The sequence below is a fragment of the Nelusetta ayraudi genome, unplaced genomic scaffold (genome assembly GCF_046127955.1).
Source record: "Nelusetta ayraudi isolate G7.1 ecotype Tasmania unplaced genomic scaffold, CSIRO-AGI_Nayr_v1 ptg000006l, whole genome shotgun sequence".
NCBI classification, from domain to species: domain Eukaryota; kingdom Metazoa; phylum Chordata; class Actinopteri; order Tetraodontiformes; family Monacanthidae; genus Nelusetta; species Nelusetta ayraudi.
In genome coordinates this window covers 4,761,138-4,776,499 of record NW_027466056.1, presented here as the reverse complement: position 1 = coordinate 4,776,499, position 15,362 = coordinate 4,761,138, and the positions used below count along the sequence as shown (strand labels likewise).

Below are 15,362 nucleotides of genomic sequence, written 5' to 3'. Positions count from 1 at the left end.
TTCAGTAAATTGTTGAATAATGTTCGATTGTCATATCTGTCAATTTTGAACCTTTTTTTTTGCAAAGGAAAAAAAATAAAATAAAAATCTAGTGTGTGCTTTCACTGCCCTCTAGTGGAAAAAAACTAAAAACTTGAGTCTGGGTTCTTTGCAGCGTTTCCGTCCGTTTAACCGTCTTTCGTTGATGACTCCGTCAGAGGGCATCTTCACGGCCTCATTGTCAACAATGGGGAGACAAACTTGCAAACTTGACGTAGTTTAATGCGCTACGACCTGGAGAAAAAAAAGCGGGTCTCGCGGGTCATGGCGATATATGACACATATCCGATAGAAGGCGCGGGAGAGCAGCTATCCTTCCTCATAATAAACCCCAGAAGAAGAGCGACACACACGGCATGACGCTCAAGCCTCCGCCAATATGAAGGCACCCGGGGCAGTTTCTGCCTTTAAAGTCAGAGAATAGGCCTTGTAGTTCTCTACAAGGGCTGACTCCACCGACTGGACTCAAGTAAATGCGACGCCGAATTTATTTCCTGGGTGAGACGGCTGCGTTTGTTTTGTTGGTTGTTTGTATTTTTGCGTGCGCGCGGCTTTTAAGCGGGCAGAGCTGTGCAACTGAAGGCGTCGGGAGGGCCCGCGCTGAGCTGCGAGTCGTTAGCTCCCCGGCTAACTCACTTTAGCACACGGGCGTTTTGGTTTTGCTCGTTTCAACGTGCACCGTTTGTGTGCGGTCAGAATGACTTAAGGTCGGACGTTTGTCACCCTGTTGTTAAGAGTTAGGAGTTAGCAGGCTCAAACTAGGCTTGAGAAACTCGTATCGAAGATTCTTAGACAACAACAGGCCGGTGTATTTGCGTTTTTGTGTATGTTTTGCATCCGTCAGTCCTCGCCAAGGAGCAGATAGTAGTTGAATTATACGAGGAATCTTCAGGTTAATGGGTGCATGTTTTTAATTACGATACAACAGCCCCAATCTTTTAATTCATTTCGTCCTACCAAATATGTGGACGGTTCAACGAGGCTTTAGTTTGACAACTGAAGGTAAAGCTCAGCTGTTTTTCTCACTAGATTTTTTTTTTTTTTTGCTGGAGGCTGCAAACAGGGGGCTAACAAGACTTCAGGTTAAATGGTGCATGTTTTTAATTACGATACAACAGCCTCAGTCTTTCAATTCATGTCGTCCTTCCAAATGTGTGGAAGGTTCAACAAGGCATTAGTATCACAACGGAAGATGAAGCCCAGCTGTTTTTTTTTCTGGAGGCTGCAAACAGGGGGCTAACAAAGGGAATCGCACGTTGTATTTTGGCTCAGTACTTGTGGAAGTCTGCGTGATTCTGGGATCTCTGTGCAAATTGGTGCAATGAGGGCACTTTTAAATCTCCTTTGAATATCTGTTGACATCGATAGCCAATTGTGCATGTTTTTTGTCATCCGCTTGACCAGTCCTGCAGAATGTCCAAGATCAGGCGGAAGGTAACAGTGGAGAATTCTAAGACTATATCTGACAGTGGCAGCAGCAGCACCACCACCACCACCACAACCACCACCAGCACCAGCAACCCCGCCGCTCCCTCCCGTCGGCCCAGTGTGTTTGAGAGACTTGGCCCCAGCACTGGGAGTAATGCTGCTGATGTACGTGTTTGTCTGGTGACCCCACTTGAGTTTATTATTTGCTCTGGACCTCCAGAGTCAGAGCTGGGAGTGCATCCTTGTTCTTATCAGGTGTTTGTGTTGTTGTTTTCTTTTTTTAGAGTCATTGCAGAAATTGGCTGAAGACCGGAAATTGCAGTTACGGCAACACTTGTCGCTACACACATGGAACTCAACCACGGGGCAAAGGGTTTAACTTTAGTCGGTGAGTTGAGTTACATTTTAGACACCTTGTTTGTTTGTTTGTTTTACACATATGCTTCAGTTTTGTTTGTTTTTTCTTTAAATTCAATTTAGTGCTCAAGCCATTTAAGGAGTGAATTTGTTTGTTGTTGCCAGGTCAACTGAGAGACCCACTGGAGATCTGCGGGAGAGGATGAAGAATAAGAGACAGGATGTTGACTCAGAAAACGTGAAGCGAGATTTGGACGAGCCCACATCACCCACAGCGAGAGTGAGTCTTCAGATGTTCACACGAGGCTGGAATCGAGAGTTTAGGGGAGGGAGGTCAGACTCAAACACACAGTGGGGCCAAAATGTCAAACTTGGACAAAGTCTCGGGCCAACATTGATGTTTATTCCTCCACATAGAACAGTGAACCTTTTTACATGCACCCAAACAAGTTTTGCTTCAACCTGAATATAGAACGAGCAAAGCTCAACAACTTCATAAGTAAATAACTTCATATTGCACACATGCAAAATGGAATTTCAAATTTAATAAAACTCATCAAAATAAATAAAATGTATATTAAAGTCGTATGCCTCGTTAACCTTTTTCAACGGGCTGATAAAAAGCAATTTAGCCAATAAGCAATTAAGCAATAGTAATATCCATCAATGAACGTCCTGATTGATGCACCAGCAGAGCATTCTAGGATCTGTAGTATTATCGGTACATGTGCCATATAATCGCTTGCAGGCCAGAGTTTGACACCTATGGGATAGAGTGTCAGTTTGGGTTATCTAGTCTGTCAATAAATGAAGTGCAGCAGCAGCAGGAGGCCTGAAACCTGTTTCCATTCACAGCAGAGAGACTCTTCCAGAGGCCGACGGCGGGAAAAGGAGGACATAAAGATCACCAAGGAGCGCACCCCGGCCAGCGAAGAGGAGCCCACAGAGTGGGAAACAACCCGAGAAGGTAGTCTGATTTCCTTGCATTTTCCACGATAAGAGCCAACGTCTTTCAGTCACCAATGACTCCAGAGTTGAGTTCGCGACTTGAGATGGTGTAACGCGCTTTGTCTGTCACCGCCCGTCTCGACCAGACTCGGATATCGGAGATTACGACTACGAGTTGTCCCTGGAAATGAAGCGCCAGAAGATCCAGCGCGAGTTGATGAAACTGGAGCAGGAGAATTTAGACAAGAGGGAGGAGATCATCATCAAGAAAGATGAGGCCCCCGCCAAAATAAGAGCTGCTGCTGTATCAAAGGCAAGTCAAGCGAAGTTGTTTGTTCAGAAATGATCCGACTTTGTCTTTCTTCTCTCTCTTTTTTTGCCCGTTATGCATCATTTCTGCCGCCGCCTCACCAGATGAGGGCCTCTGATTTTCGAATCTCATTTGTCGTCTCGCGCTGCTCAGGAATTGCCGGAGCAGTCAAACATTAAGGATTCTCCCAGGAAGTCGAGCGGGTCCCCGAAACACAAAGGTGGAAACAAAGGCCAAGGCGCGGGGAAGAAAGAGAAGAAGGCGTCTGTGTCCTCCCCCGTCTCCGAGTCCACCAGGTCTGTGTGTTCTCTAGAAATGCACCGCTGACGTCAACAACTGTCAAATGTTCTGTTAAATGGAGCTAACAAAAAAGGAGAGAAAATCAGTATTTTGCATACAATGCCAATTCAAAATATTTGTTAGAGATGCACAGATACCTTTTTTTTAGTATAGAGTAGAGTATGTATACTTGCATTTCAGTAGTCACCAATACAGACACAGAGTACTTTATAAGGCCATTACTCATTATAGAATTACTTTGACTTTTTATATTTTTCTACAGATGTTATGATATATTAGAACAATCCTCAGCAATTGAAAATGAACAAAAACATCACAACAAGATCAGTGTCTTTGAAGCCTGACAGTATTTAGCTTTTAATTGAAAAGACTCTTAACTCACTGAAAATTGGATGAAATACAACTGTTTTATGGCATACTTACCATTATTATTATTTCTCCAAGTTGACCGCATATGGCCCCTGGGCCGTAGTTTGCCCATACCTGGTCTAGAACATGAGGTTTCATTGCAGTACAAACACAAATTTAACAAAATTGTCATATACATGCACATACAACTGGTATCAGTGTCGGTATCGGCAGATATTTTGCAAGTACGAGTAGTGGGTTCAACCCCGGTAGCGATAGCGATCAGTATTTATTGATCCCGGCTGATGCAACTCTTCAAGTATGATGAAGAATCCATGCATTCTTTCCCTCTGGCCGCACCAGGTCCACCAAAGGGGGCCACAGCAAGAAAAAGGGGCCCCGCACGCCCAGCCCGCCGCCGCCTGTCCCGCTGGACCTGCCCGTGATGGTGGCGGTGGGGAAGAAGCACAAGAACAAGCACAAGAACAAGGAGAAGTCGGAGGAGAAGCAGCCTAAGGAGGGCAAGGAGCGCGGGCGGGATGCCGAGAAGCACAAGGAGAAGAAGGAGAAGCGGCGCGAGCGCTCGGAGAGCTCGCACAAGGCCAAGCGCTCCGTGACCTCGGAGGAGCGCTCGGGCAGCGTGTCGTCGCCTTCCCGCGGCGCCACGCCGCCACCGCTACCGCCGCCGCCCAGCAGGAAGAAGTCGGCCTCGCCCAAGACCTTCTCCCACAAGGCCTCGCCCCCTCCAAGGCAAACGCCCGCACAGCCTCCACTTGTGGATTCGCCGCCGTCGAACGACGCAATAATCAAATTCTGTATTATTTTTTTTCTCTCCTTCTTGCCGCAGGTCTCCCACGCCCCCCCGCCGCCTGCGGAGCCCCAGCAGCGCCCCCCGCCACCGCTCGCCCTCCTCCCACTCGGGCTCCTCGGCCCGCCACCCCTCCTCCTCGCCCCCGCGCCGGCGCCGCTCGTCCTCCCCAGGCTACGGTCGTGGTAGCGGCGGCGGCCTGGGCTCGGCCTCCTCGCCGCCCAGCTCCAGGCGCTCGCGCTCGCCGCCCACCTCCCACGACACTTCCTCGCCCCACCGCCGCTCCGAGCGCTCCAGCCCCGCCCGCCGGCGCTCCAGAGGCCGCGAGAGGAGCCGCGGCGAGCGCGAGAGGAGCCCGCCCGTCCAAGAGCGACGGCATGAGCGCCGAGACGGTAACACAGCGTTTTCTTTTTTTGATGTTTCTTTGGACGTCACTAAATTGATTCACCGAAGACTCACATTTTTAATTTGGCCTTGAATTGAATTCTTTCACCTTTTCACTTTTTAACCCATTCTGTTGTCCTTTAGCTTTTAAAGACCATTGGCTATCATTTGCTTGTAGTGGCTTTTTATTCTACTATCTTTTAGCTTTAAAGGTTAAGTGTGTAATACCTGCGCTAGATAGTAGTGTCCTGCCATATTACATTGAAAGTTTCTGTGGCGTGGGTGGGGGGAGGGAGTGGGTTTTAATTCATGTTTTAATTTTGCCACGCACTTTGTGTTCCATTTTTTTTTTTTTTGCTTTGGAAAAGTTGTCCATAAAGTTTGATTTGATTTCTTTTGAAAATAGAGAGCCGCAGCAGCAAGCGAGACAAAGAGGGCGCCCGCGACGACCGAGACTACGACTCGGAGCAGACGTCCTCGCGGGACGACCGCGACGGCCGAGAGACACGCGACCGACGGGACGCCCGCGAGCGAGGAGGAGGAGGAGGAGGAGGAGGAGGAGGACGCGACGCCGCCCGGGACGTGAAGGAGTCGCGGGAGAGTCGCACCGAGTCGCGCTCCAGCCGGGAACGGGACGTCCGTGACCGGGAGCGGGAGCGGGAGAGGGAGAGGGAGAGGGAGCGCGACCGCAGCGACAGGAAGGAGGAGGCGGCGGCGGCGGCGCAGGACGACAGGGGTTACAGCAGGGGTCACGGCCGAGACGACGGAGGCCGATCGGAGGGAAGGGCGGAGAACAGGGCCGACAGAGCGGAGAGGAACGGCCGGGGACGAGGACGAGGGAACGACACTTCTGACAAAGGTGAGAAATGGCTGCAAGTGCTGGAATGTCAAGAAACTTTTCAAAGGTCCAGTGTGAAAAAAGTGATGAAAGCTTCACATACAGCCCATAAATGCATGAAGAAAAGTGTTTACTGGCAGTACAAATTACAAAGGTAATTTGTTTTTTCTTACCCTGAGAACGGCTCTCATATACAGAGTCAACCAAAATGATGTATGCACATCTCAGGGAAAGAAAAACCTGGATCATAATATCATAAACATTTCACTCCCTTTAAAACATGGCAGTGCAAGATGGCAACTCACTGGGAAAAGTTTGGACACCTTCTCATGCAATGGTTTTCCGTTATCTTTACTTCTTTCTACATTGTAGATACATATTGAAGACATCAACTATATGAGCAATATATATGAAATTATGTTGCAAAGAATGTTTTATATGAAGGGCAGCTGTTTTGAGGAAATTAAAATATGAAATGTTTTTGAGTTATGTCACAATTATTTTTCTTTACCACATACAACCATATATGTTTTGTTCATTCATTCATTCATTGTTTTGATCCCTTAACTGAGAATCTATGTAAATAGTCATTAAAATGAAAGAAAAACCATTGCACGAGAAGGTGTGTCCAAACATCTGACTGGTAGTGTATGTATGAGAACTGTTCTAAGGGCAGAAATACTAGGAAAAACAAATTACTTTTATTGTACAGCAATTGTACACTTCTAGTGGTGTGTTTATAGACAGAATATTCAGATTTTACCGAAATAAAAATCATAAATCAAGCCAAATATTACACACTGGACCTGGACTGGAAGCCCGTCTGACAGTACCCTAAATACTAAGACGCGCTGTCAGGCGGGCATCCTTAAAACCTTTGAACACACCTTGGACCTTGAAGAGAATTGAACTCTGCAAAATGCCAGTCCCACAGTTTAAACCAAGTTACCTCTCTCCGCCCCTCTCTTCTTGGCCCCAGCCTCCAACCGAAACTCTCGCAGCTCCCAGCTGGAGACGAGCCACGACAGCTGGGAGTCGCGCAGCAGTGCCGCCCGTGAGCGCAGCGCAGAGCGGGGCAGCGGCGACCGCGACCGCAGCGGCGGCGAGCGGAGCTCGGAACGGGACCGGGACCGGGACCGCTACGAGGGCAGCGAGCGGCGAGCGGAGCCCTCCAGAGACTCCTCCTACGACCGGAGGGGAGGCCACGGCGAGCGCGAGCGCAGAGACACCCGAGGTTAGCCAATCAGAAAGCAGGAAACCTCTAGTGTTGTCACTGCTCCATGGGTTTGGGCCACGTGTTTATGATGATGCGAGGATTCAGATGGAGGGCAGGAAGTACAAAGGGAGAGCAAATCTATGGAGGAAACTCTGTGCAGATAGGGATGCACTCATACCACTTTTTTACAGTACGAGTAGACTAAGTGTACTTGCATTTCAGTACTCACCCATACCAAGTACTTAACAACGCCATAACTCATTATAGAATTACCTTGATTTTCTTTCTTTCTTTCTTTTTTATTTTATTTTTTTTTGAAAATGTTTCCACCGATGTTCTGTGTTTTGAACAACATTCCTCAGCATGTTTTTTCTGGAACAGTGGCCACACAAGTTTCACTGCAGTACAAGGATACGTTTAACAATATTGTCATATACATACACTACCAGTCAAAGGCTGGGACACATCTTCTCATGCAGTTTTTTTCTTATCTTTCCAACTTTCTACACTGCAGATAGATACTGAAGACATCAGATATATGGGCAAGACATGTGTAACTATGCAGCAAAGAAAAACAAGTTAAATAACTGGATAGAATTTAAATATAAGATAGACTACATATATATACATATATATATATATATATATATATATGTATATGTATATATATATATATATATATATATATATATATATATATATATATATGTATGTATGTATGTGTGTATATATATATATATATATATATATATATATATATATATATATATATATATATATATATGTATATATATATATATATATATATATATATATGTATATATATATATATATATATGTATGTATGTATGTATGTATGTATATATATATATATATGTATATATATATATATATATATATATGTATGTATATATATATATATATGTATATATATATATATATATATATATATGTATATATATATATATATGTATATATATGTATATATATATATATATGTGTATATATATATACATATACATACACACACACACACATATATATACACACATATATATATATATACATACCTTGGTAGTGGTGCATCCCTGAAAAACCCAGTTAGCCAACCAGCATACCTCAAATAAAGTGGTTGCTGCAGACGTAGGCTTGAAATCCAGTTTATACAGTGTTGTTCTGTGAGCTTTTTACACTTCTCACCTTTATGAACAACAACCTTTGCAACCCTAAAAAAGACAAAACACTCTTTCTCACTTCAAGCGACAGTAAACTACGCAAAAACATCAGCATTTCTCTACAAACAACCCATTTGTGCTTTTTCTTTTCTTTCCCCAGCCTCCCCGAACCGGTACCAGGGGCGATCGGAGGACTCGGAGAGAGACGAGCGCAGGGACGAGCGGCGGGCCGACAGAGCGGAGGAGCGACGGGATGACAGGAGCCGCGACCGGGGCCGTGAGAGGGAGCGGGAGCGAGACAGGGAGCGGGAGAGGGAGCGGGAGAGGGAGCGGGAGAGGGAGCGCGAGCGGGAGAAGGAGCGGGAGAAGGAGCGCGAGCGGGAGAAGGAGCGCGAGCGGGAGAAGGAGCGCGAGAAGGAGAAGGAGCGGGAGGCCGAGCGGGAGCGCGCCCGGGAGAGGGAGCGGGAGCGCGAGGAGAGGGAGCGCGAGAGGGAGAGGGAGCGGGAGCGGGAGGAGCGCGAGCGGGAGCGGGAGAGAAAGGAGCGCGAGCGGGAGAGGGAGCAGCGGGAGCGGGAGAGGCAGCGGGAGTGGGAGGAGCGGGAGAGGGGGAGGGAGGAGAGGAGAGAGAGGAGGGAGGAGGCCAGGGAGGAGCGCTCCGTCCGAGACTCCCGGGACGACAGGAAGCTCAGGTGTGACCCCACTCACCCCCTTTTTCATTGATTTATTCTTTAAATACAAATACATTTGAGATTTAGTAGCATCTAGTGGTAAGAAAGTGTATTGCCAGCAATCGACCAGCCGTTTCAAGGTCCAGTGTGTAAAATCTGGCTTGATTTATGACTTTTACATTTGTAAAAGCTTAACATACAGCCCATAAATGAATTAATAATAGTGTATACTCGCAGTACAATAAGTTATTTGGTTTTCCTACCCTTAGAATGATTCTCATATATATGAGAAAATACATTGAGGAAGGACCTTCCCCCTAGTTAGCTTCCAACTTGCACCGCCATTCTTTCAGGAAGCCCACCTCATGTACCCTAAATACAAAACATGCTGTCCATTGGGCTTCCTTAAAAAATGTGCAGACCTTACCTTTGATGATGACATGTGTTATTGAATGGAGATAAAAGGCTGTATTGATACTTTACACATACAAATGTGTCTTTTCCACTTGATGCCATTGAGTCTCCGCAAGTGTTGTGCCTCTAACTTCTCACTCATTTAAATTCACAAAAGAGTTAAAAGTGCGTTGTCATTTCCTCCCTTCTTCTTCTCTTCTCCACAAAGTCGCAAGAGGACCCGGGTTGAGAGTAGCCCCAGCCCGCCGCGGCCGTCGCCCAAGCGGGCGGCACGCGACCTCAGCCCGGCGGACAGCGACGGCTACAACAGCGCCGGCGACAAAAGTGAACGCCCTACTGGCTGTGGCCCGACCAAGCTCCGCCCACAGCCCCTCCTCCCCAGCCCCGTGTGTCCGCCTCCATCTGACAGTAGGCAAATTCTTCTTGAAATAGGACATGACCCCTCTTAAGGTCCTACATTGTTAACCAGTAGGGGGCTTTAGAATGTTCTGTTTTTTTAAAGGTCTAGTGTGTAAAATTTGGCTTGATTTATGATTTCTGTATTGGTAAAAGCTTAACAGACTGCCCGTGAAAGCATCAGTTAAAGTGTATACTCGCAGTACAATAAAAGTAATTGTTCCTCAAATAAACCAACGAAGAAGAAGGTGACCAAGTCTGTATGCGCGAGCCACCGTAGTTCTCTGGCAAGTTCGGGAAAGGGAGGGGGAGTGTAAGAGCGCTGCAATCTTAAGATGTAACCACTTGATGTCACTGTTTCTTCTCAAAGTCTCCAAACGTCACACACTTGACCTTTAAACATTATGTGTGCAAACGCAAAGGGTTGCCTCATCTGATCGGCCGTAATTGCTTAAAAAAATGCAGATGGTCAATGTGGCTCTCTGTCTTTTCTCGCAGGCAGTGACAAGCACCGGCTGCTGAGCCAGGTGGTGCGGCCACAGGAGCCGCTGCTCCGCTCACCGCCCAGGTCGGCCCCGCCCACCACCAGCGCCGCCACCAGCGACGACAAACCTGCCCCCCACTGGAAGGACGAGGAGCGGCGGGGGGACAAGAGGGAGGCGAGGGGCCGTCCCGAGGAGCCGGAGGCGCGTGGTAGAGGAGGTGGTGGAGGGGGCCGCGGGGAGCAGCTCGCCGACGCCCAGACTGACTCTCGCGGCAGGGGGCGGGACTTGGCAGAAGAGGCCGGTGGCGGCGACGAGAGGGACGCGAGTGGCTCGCAGGCGCACGATGAGGGCAAGAAGAAGGCAAAAGCGCAGAAGAAGGGCCTGAAGAAGGGCAGGAAGGAGGAGGAGGGCGGCAGCAGCGGCCTGGCAGGAGCGGGAGGGGGAGGAGACCGATTCAACCCAGAGCCCCCGAACAACGCCGCCGCAGCCGCCAACGCCAATGCCAACGGACCGCCGCCGCTGTACTCACCCAGGAAGGGAGCCAAGAAGAAGGCGCTGGACAGGAAGAGGAAGCGGTCACGGGGGGCCGAGTCGGACGTGTCTGACGAGGAGGCGGCGGCGGCCCCTCAGCCGCACAGCAAGAAGAAGCGAGGCCCCCGGACGCCGCCGCCCTCCCTTAGACCCGACCGGCGCGGCGCCACCGTGGCAGTGCCTGCGGCGTCCCCACTGAACAAGGTGGACAACTTCAGCGACTGGTCGGACGAGGATGTGTCGGACCGCGGTGGGGGTCTGGACCAGGTGGCTCCGCCCCCTGCCGAGCGACCTCGAGGTGGCGGCAGCGGTGGCGGCCCCTCCAGGGGCGTCCGAGACAGGGAGCGTTGCAACCCCCCTCCCATTGCCCCCCTCCTCTCCCAAGAGCCGCCCCTGCTGCTGCAGACCCTCACCCCGCAGCCCCTCATGTCCCAGCCGCTGCTCCGCAAGCTGGCGCCAGAGGCGGGGCGCAGTGGCGGCCTGGCGGGCGCGCAGGGCCGCGCCACGGCCCGCCGCCTTCGCTCACCGTCCAACGAGTCGGCCCACCGGGACGAGCCCCCGGGGCCGCGTTCCCGCCGGGGCCGGCTGCCTGCTGCCAACTCGCGGGACCGCGAGAGGGAGCGCGAGCGAGAGAGGGAGAGGCAGGCGAACGAAGCACCCGTGGCCGAGAGGAAGTCCAGGATCGACCAACTGAGACGAGGAGGAGAGCTCAGCCGCAGCACCTCCTCTGGTACGCAATTCAATTCAATTCAATTCAAAATTAACACTTTATTTGTTCCCCGAGTGAGGCAGTTGAAGGCACATAGAGCAGCGTTACACTGACACAGGATAATGCCAAACAAAAAATAAAATGTTGAGGAAAATTCAAGTTTACAAAAAGTGTATATCTATCTTTCTATCAATAGCTGCGTTTCCATGACAGTTTTTTTTGCGATTTGCAGGTGTTTCTATTGAATGGTGTGAAGCGCATAAACCTTAATTCTCGTAAAATCTCGTCCCGCGAGATTTACGAGAATTACATTTGCTTTTGTTTGTTTACGCTTGTTTTTTGAGTCCTGTCCTGCATTATTTTTTTCCTCACCTCTTTTCTCTTCTCCTTCAGACCGGCAGGACTCGCGCAGCCACAGCTCCAGGCGCAGCTCCCCTGACTCGGAGAGGCAGGCCCGCTCCCGCGCCGGCTCCTACGACAGCCGCGAGCGGGAGCGCGACAGAGATCCCTACGAGCGCGAGCGGAAGGACCTGCGACCTCAGCAGCAGCAGCCGCAGCAGCACCAGCAGCAGCACCAGCAGCAGCTGCAGCAGCAGCACCAGCAGCAGCAGCAGCTGCAGCAGCAGCAGCACCAGCAGCAGCCGCAGCCACCCCTGTTGCAGCAGAGAGACTGGGAGCCCGAACCCAGAGACTGGCCCAGCAGGGGGCGGGAGCCCCTGCTGATGCGTCCCGGCCTGAGGGAGCCGCCCCTCCTGAGGGAGCGGGACATGAGGGACAGAGAGCGACTGCTGCCGGAGGGGCTGCTGCTGTTGCAGCAGCAGCAGCAGCAGCAGCAGCACGAACGGGAGCGCGACAGGGAGCGGGAGAGGATGTTGATGATGGAGCTGCCGCCCCACGGAGACCCCAGGCCGCCCGGCCGGGGGGACCTCAGGGGGGACCCGAGGGGCGACAGGAGCGACTACGAGCCCCTGCTGCCGAGGGAGGCCTTCAACCCCCCCGAGGGGGACAAGGCCGGCAACAGTCACCACCCGGTGGACGAGCAACGGGAGGCGGAGCGGGTGGACAGCGTCGACGGTAAGGCGTCTGCCGCCAGTTTCTTTTTTCTGTTTTCTTTGTATTGCAACAAACGGCCGAGAAAAACTGCCGCGGCCTTTTTTTAAGAACGTTTTTTCTTCCTTCAAGGAGACGATGACGGGAAAGAGGACGACGCGCAGTCGGCAGCGTCCGTCGGAGAGGAGTACGAGCCAATCAGCGACGACGAGCTGGACGAGATTCTGGCCGACAGTCAGAAGAAAGAGGACCAGCAGGATGACGAGAAAATTACAGGTAACGATAACTGGTATTTTCCCAGCGTGCCTGGAATGAGTGTACTTTGATGAGACGCACTGGCTGTGCTCTGATCTCCTGATGAAATAATCTACTGGAATGCTCGAAGAACATTACTAGTGCAGGAAAATCAGTCAGGATGTGCTGAACACATTATGGGATGGCTTTGACAGTTGTTGCCTGGAGTGTGTCATTGAATGTGATTTCAGAGAATGGTTATCAAGTGTGCAATATGCGACAAACACATCAGAAGTTGAAAAAAAAATCTACATTACTGAAACAAAGCTTTGTATTATAATCATACTTCGTGGTGTGTTGTGCTAAACCATAGAAGAGTGAACGGCATTATGGTTCATATTTTAGGCTCTTTAAAACAGCCGACTTTTAGTGTGTTCGCACAGAATTTTGCGCACTTGTCATTCTCTTTGTCACTTTAAATTAGCCATTGGAAATAGTTTTCATTAAACTAAATTATCATCAGACTTGTTCAACACATCTTGACTGATCTTCTGTGCACTCACAATGATCGCAGAGCATTCAAGATCACTCTTTCACAAAACTGGTTTTAACGGAGTTCAATGTTGAAATGTGTCAGTGACCCCAAACTAATGAATTGGTTACTGTGTATAATGCAGATGACTGTTCAAATGACAATAACAATCCCACAATGCCACTCCCCCCCCCCCCCCCTTTTTCTTTTTTTTCTCCAGGCCCTGTGGACGTGATCGACGTTGACTGGGCCAGCCTCATGCCCAAACAGAAGCTGGAGCCCCGGGCGGCCGGGGCAGCGCTGCTCCGCTTCACCCCGGGGGCTGTGCTCCTCAGGGCGGGCATCTCCAAGCGACTGGCTGGGCCCGAGCTCCTGGAAAGGGTCAAAGAGGTGTGCAAGTCAGAGCTGGATGACCCCAAAGGTGAGAGAGAGCGTTTGGTCCGCGCCTCTTGTTTGAGAGCACCTTCGATCCACCCAAATTGCACTTTTAGGTTCATGTGTTCTCAGCAAGTGCTAAACCTGCTCTGTCCCATTGTGCTGTCAGATGCCGACAAACTGTTTGAACACGATTTGGGGGCCCTGAACATGGCAGCCCTGAACAGGCGGGTGGAGAGGGCCGGCTTACTCAGCAACCTGGGGCCCTGCTGCAAGGCCCTGTGCGCCCGCCGGGACTTCGCCATCCGCCGGCAGCTGCTGAAAAATGACAAGGTGGCCGATCGACTGCGTTTGATTTTTTAATTTTTCGTTTAACCCCCTTCCCCTCCTCACTCCTTCCAATATCCACCTGCTGTTTTTCAATTATCCTCTCTGCCTCCTTCAGGGCCTGACCAAGCAGTACCCCGTCACGCCGGTGGTCGACAGCGAGCTGCTGCAGATGAGCATGCGTCTCTTCAGGAGGACTATGGCCGCGCAGGCGTCTGGTCCAGAGAGGCCCGACGCAGCGGTGGCGCCAGCAGCCGAGGCTGCTGCCACCGCCGCCCCAGGTGCCGCTGGTGGAAGCAGCAAGCTGAGCACAGCTCAGCCCGAAGTGTGTGTGTCCTGAAAATTAAATGGGAGTCCAAGATGTGAAAAACAAGAGCTTGTTTAGTTCTCTTAGGTTTTGTCATTTCGTCGCTTCATCCTTTTTTTTTTTTTTAGTTCTATGGAGAATATTAACTCTGAAGCCTTGTGAATATTTCTCAATTGTTTTTTTGTTTGTTTGTTTTTCCCCCCCTTCGACAAATGGAATTTTGTGTGCGGAGAAATGCATTGAACCAAGTCTAAGGAACAAACGTACCAGACTTGTTGTTTTCCGCATTTCAGTGTTTTAAAGCAGCTTTTTAATTGTCCATTTCACCTCAAAGTAGAAATCCTTTTTCATACATTGTTCAGTTGTTTGGTTCAACGGTGCATTAAACGGTGAGATGTTTTTTCTAATGTCTCTTCATCCTTGTACAACGTGACTGTGAGGCCTTCAGATGGTGCCAGACTGCTTGTTGAGAGAACAACTGTAGTGCAGAGCCACAGCACGTCCAGCTGCAGTTCCACTGAAACACTGCAGGAAATTGAATGAACATGTAAAGAAAACACTGCCAAACTATTTATTTACTGGATTTTAGGTAGACCTTCCATTGTTTTGAATAATTTTTTTCTTTTTGAATGGCTTGGCAATGACTACCTGAAATGAAGTGAAATGGAACCGAGTGCAGGGCAAATCATCGACTTCGGAGATCTCGCACTGCCATGAGGATTTCCTTATTAACTTTCACAGCCTACACCAAGATTGTGTTTTTACAAAACAACTGAAGAAATCCATTAAAAGTTACCGTTTTCTGTCTTTTTAATGGTTGAGTACTGAAGTTCAAAATAAGACTTGTACGACTGAACACTGGCAAGTAGTTGCTTTTGTCAGCAACATAGTTCAACGCTTAATGGGACAGGAGGCTGGGATACAAGTTACATGGACAAAGTAGACACCATGTTGAACAGTATGTTTCTAAACTTGTTTTCCCAATGATTTTTTTTCCACCCAATTTTGAGATATTGAAGTAAAATTTGGTTTAACCTTGTACATCTTATTTTTTCTACTGTGAAAAATAAAAAGACGGGCTAAATGTTGTCACGTCTAATGAAAATGGCAGAACAAAGGTTTTCATCTTAGGGTATAACTTTTCAATTGTGTGGCTTTCATTTCCTGGGGGACGGTTCATTGT

At 49.4% G+C, this 15,362-nt stretch overlaps 1 protein-coding gene across 2 annotated transcripts; it reads left to right on the top strand.

The window, feature by feature from the left end:
* Nucleotides 1-306: 306 nt before the first annotated feature.
* zc3h13 (zinc finger CCCH-type containing 13) lies at nucleotides 307-14,578 on the top strand. Of its 2 annotated transcripts, none has more exons than XM_076016474.1 (19): nucleotides 307-537; nucleotides 1,444-1,632; nucleotides 1,752-1,855; nucleotides 1,990-2,104; nucleotides 2,680-2,791; nucleotides 2,919-3,085; nucleotides 3,236-3,378; nucleotides 4,094-4,480; nucleotides 4,578-4,930; nucleotides 5,329-5,781; nucleotides 6,740-6,994; nucleotides 8,312-8,840; nucleotides 9,442-9,641; nucleotides 10,128-11,375; nucleotides 11,748-12,428; nucleotides 12,540-12,680; nucleotides 13,391-13,591; nucleotides 13,715-13,878; nucleotides 13,991-14,578. In XM_076016474.1, the coding sequence occupies exons 2-19, from the start codon at nucleotides 1,453-1,455 to the stop codon at nucleotides 14,210-14,212; spliced, it is 5,655 nt and encodes a 1,884-aa protein (XP_075872589.1). In that variant the 5' UTR covers nucleotides 307-537; nucleotides 1,444-1,452; the 3' UTR covers nucleotides 14,213-14,578. The 2 variants fall into 2 exon arrangements, with proteins under 2 accessions (XP_075872589.1, XP_075872580.1); XM_076016465.1 differs by having other exon boundaries at nucleotides 311-537; nucleotides 12,537-12,680.
* Nucleotides 14,579-15,362: the final 784 nt, after the last annotated feature.

What these genes read in the sequence shown, in the direction of transcription:
- zc3h13 (XM_076016465.1), top strand. Translation starts at nt 1,453, where the DNA reads ATGTCCAAGATCAGGCGGAAGGTAACAGTGGAGAATTCTAAGACTATA. An exon ending in GCGGGTGGACAGCGTCGACG is followed by an intron (nt 12,429 to 12,536) that starts GTAAGGCGTCTG and finishes TCTTCCTTCAAG; the next exon opens with GAGACGATGACGGGAAAGAG. An exon ending in AGCTGCTGAAAAATGACAAG is followed by an intron (nt 13,879 to 13,990) that starts GTGGCCGATCGA and finishes TGCCTCCTTCAG; the next exon opens with GGCCTGACCAAGCAGTACCC.